The sequence below is a fragment of the Phoxinus phoxinus genome (assembly GCF_949152265.1).
Source record: "Phoxinus phoxinus genome assembly, chromosome: 21".
In the NCBI taxonomy this organism is placed as follows: Eukaryota; Metazoa; Chordata; class Actinopteri; order Cypriniformes; family Leuciscidae; genus Phoxinus; species Phoxinus phoxinus.
Window position 1 is genome coordinate 892,779 of NC_136896.1, and position 2,500 is coordinate 895,278.

At 48.1% G+C, this 2,500-nt stretch overlaps 1 protein-coding gene across 2 annotated transcripts in view; it reads left to right on the forward strand.

The window, feature by feature from the left end:
• Window positions 1–2,500, forward strand: part of ctbp2l (C-terminal binding protein 2, like) — a 52,414-nt gene that overhangs the window by 29,558 nt on the left and 20,356 nt on the right. The window contains exon 1 of one of the 2 annotated variants that reach the window (XM_079595043.1): window positions 162–1,894. The exons of the other annotated variant lie outside the window; for it this stretch is intronic. Within the exon in view, the coding sequence (XP_079451169.1) occupies window positions 511–1,894 (1,384 nt within the window). The 5' untranslated portion in view covers window positions 162–510. Of the gene's footprint in view, window positions 1–161; window positions 1,895–2,500 lie in introns of those variants that run through there. 2 annotated transcript variants of the gene reach the window in all.

Sequence of the window (2,500 nt, forward strand, 5' to 3'; positions counted from 1 at the left end):
ATTATTTAATATATTGTAATATATTAACACAATATATGATTCAGTATGTTTTGAAATACATATATAGGGGAATATATTAGCTTGTCATAAGGGTGTGAGCGTCCCGAATCCGTCTTGTGTGTAGATGTGAAGTGTGTTTCGTTCGGTAAGTGTGTGTTACTGAGCTCTCATGTTGTCCTATTCTTCTTCTGTCTGACTTCCTAATGTTTCCAATTCTGAATAATTCAGCGATTACCTGCCGGTCACATGATAGCGTGACCTGGAGCGAGGCAGAAAAGAAAGGTTGGCTCGTGATCCGGTGAAATGTTACCGTGCCTCGCACACCTTCGCTGGGAAACACGAGACGTGAAACCAAACACTTGCTGTTCCCCGTCGCACAACCATCCTCTCCTCGTCCCTCACTTGTGTTCGGCTTCGAGTCGGAGCCGTACCATTAACTTGTGCTCAAACCCCACGGTTACTCGTTCTCCTAATGGCTCGCTCCCACTAAACCCGAACGTGTGAATCTTCATGGCTGTCCGGGGAACCGTTCCTCCACCGGATTATTACCCGTTTGATATCGCGTTATCCGCACAGCCTCCTGAAGATCTGCAAGGCTTTTACAAGGGAACCCAACACATGTTGAGCAGATCAGGCTCGCATTATGGCCTGGCAGGAGGGGTCAGGAGCGCTTGGGATCAAGGACAGGCTAGAGCCAACACTCCCGGGCCTATTCCCGGTGCTCCCCCTCCTCCTCCGCCCTCGGCTCATGAGATCAGCCGCTTGTACAGGGATTCTCTCTCCATCAAGATGATCCCAGACACTCAGCGTATCCGCAGCAGAGCCGCTTCTCCCGCGTGCTTCGGGATCGACTCCAGGTATCCGTCCGAACACGTGTACGGCGAGGTGAACGGTTTCCCTGTGGAGTCGTCCACTTGTATAGTTGTGGATCCCATGGATGGGAATCTTCCTCGGGGAACGCAGACGTACGGTTCCGTCGCTTCCCAAAGAATGCCTTACGATCCTGCGTACGATCCGGGATCCTCCATGTTGCCGGCCGCTCCGACTCCGCTTTCGACCGCATCCGATCCGAAGCGAAACGTGGATCCGGGATTCCTCTCGCTCCTCCGCACCGAGGGTCTCTCAGAAAGCACGATTACTCTCCTCCTCCAGCATGGCTTCGACTCGACCTCGATGCTCACAATGATGGAAGACCACGACATCCGCTCCGTCGCTCCTAATCTGGGACAAGCACGTGTGTTGTCTCGTCTAGTAATCAATTGTAAGTCGGGAGCGACCGGAGCGACATCCATGCGAGGTCGATCCAACAGCTTCAGCCATCGAAGCGATCTGTACATGCAACCTCAAGCGCTCAACATGGACTCCCATCTCATCCAACACCAGCAACCTCCCAACGCAATGCACTCGGTTTCTCCCAGAATGGGAGAGTTTTTGGGACGCCGCCCGAGCAGCGCTCCCTCTCAACATCTCCTGGAAACCTCGACGTATCAAACCGGTCGGACTCTGGGAGGTCTCCCGATCAGTCCGGGTGGATTCCCCGCTTCTCATCCTCAATCCCGACCGCTGTCCATGTATAACGCTCACACCGGTCTGGCCATGTCGGCTCTTCCCGCTCAACAACAGAATCCGAACGCCCCGGGAATGGCTCCCAAAACCTTCTCCAGCTCGTACTCTCCCATGGAGTTGATGAAGCGCCCGCCGAATCTCCCTCTCTCTCCGGCTCTCAGTCCTCATCACAGTCCGCAGTTAATGCGGAAAGGAGTCGCTCCGGCCGAGAGTAACGTCCTTCCGCCGTCGTCTTCCCACCAGCACCAATCCATTAATCCCAATAACAAACTGACCCGCCGAACCGGACCGCCCGTCATCGTGTCCACCATGGCGTCTCCCGACACAAGTAATGATTTTACATCTCTCTTTGCTAGTTTTACCTTCATGCGTTTGTGCTTGATGATATTCAGCTGTTTATTCTTTATCAAGTCACCTTCAATTATACAGCGCTTTAACAATATAGATTTAGTTTCAAAGCAGCTTTACAGTGATAATAGGAAATAAAAGTAACAGAGATTGTGTAAACACTTTATTTTGACTTTTTAACATTCTGTTGACTTAAAAGCTGAAACTAATATATTATATAGACTCATTACATGCAAAGTGAGATATTTCAAGCCTTTATTTGTTATAATTTTGATGATTATGGCTTACAGCTTATGAAAACCCCAAATTCAAAATGAGAGTATAGTGAAAAGGTTTTCATAAGCTGTAAGCCATACTCATCAAAATTATAACAAATAAAGGCTTGAAATATCTCACTTTGCATGTAATGAGTCTATATAATATATTAGTTTCACATTTTAAGTTGAATTACTGAAATAAATGAACTTTTGCACAATATTCTCAATACAAGTAATGATTTCTGTCTTTCCCTACATCTCTCTTTGCTAGTTTTACCTTCATGCGTTTGTGCTTGATGATATTCAGCTGTTTATTCTTTATCAAATCA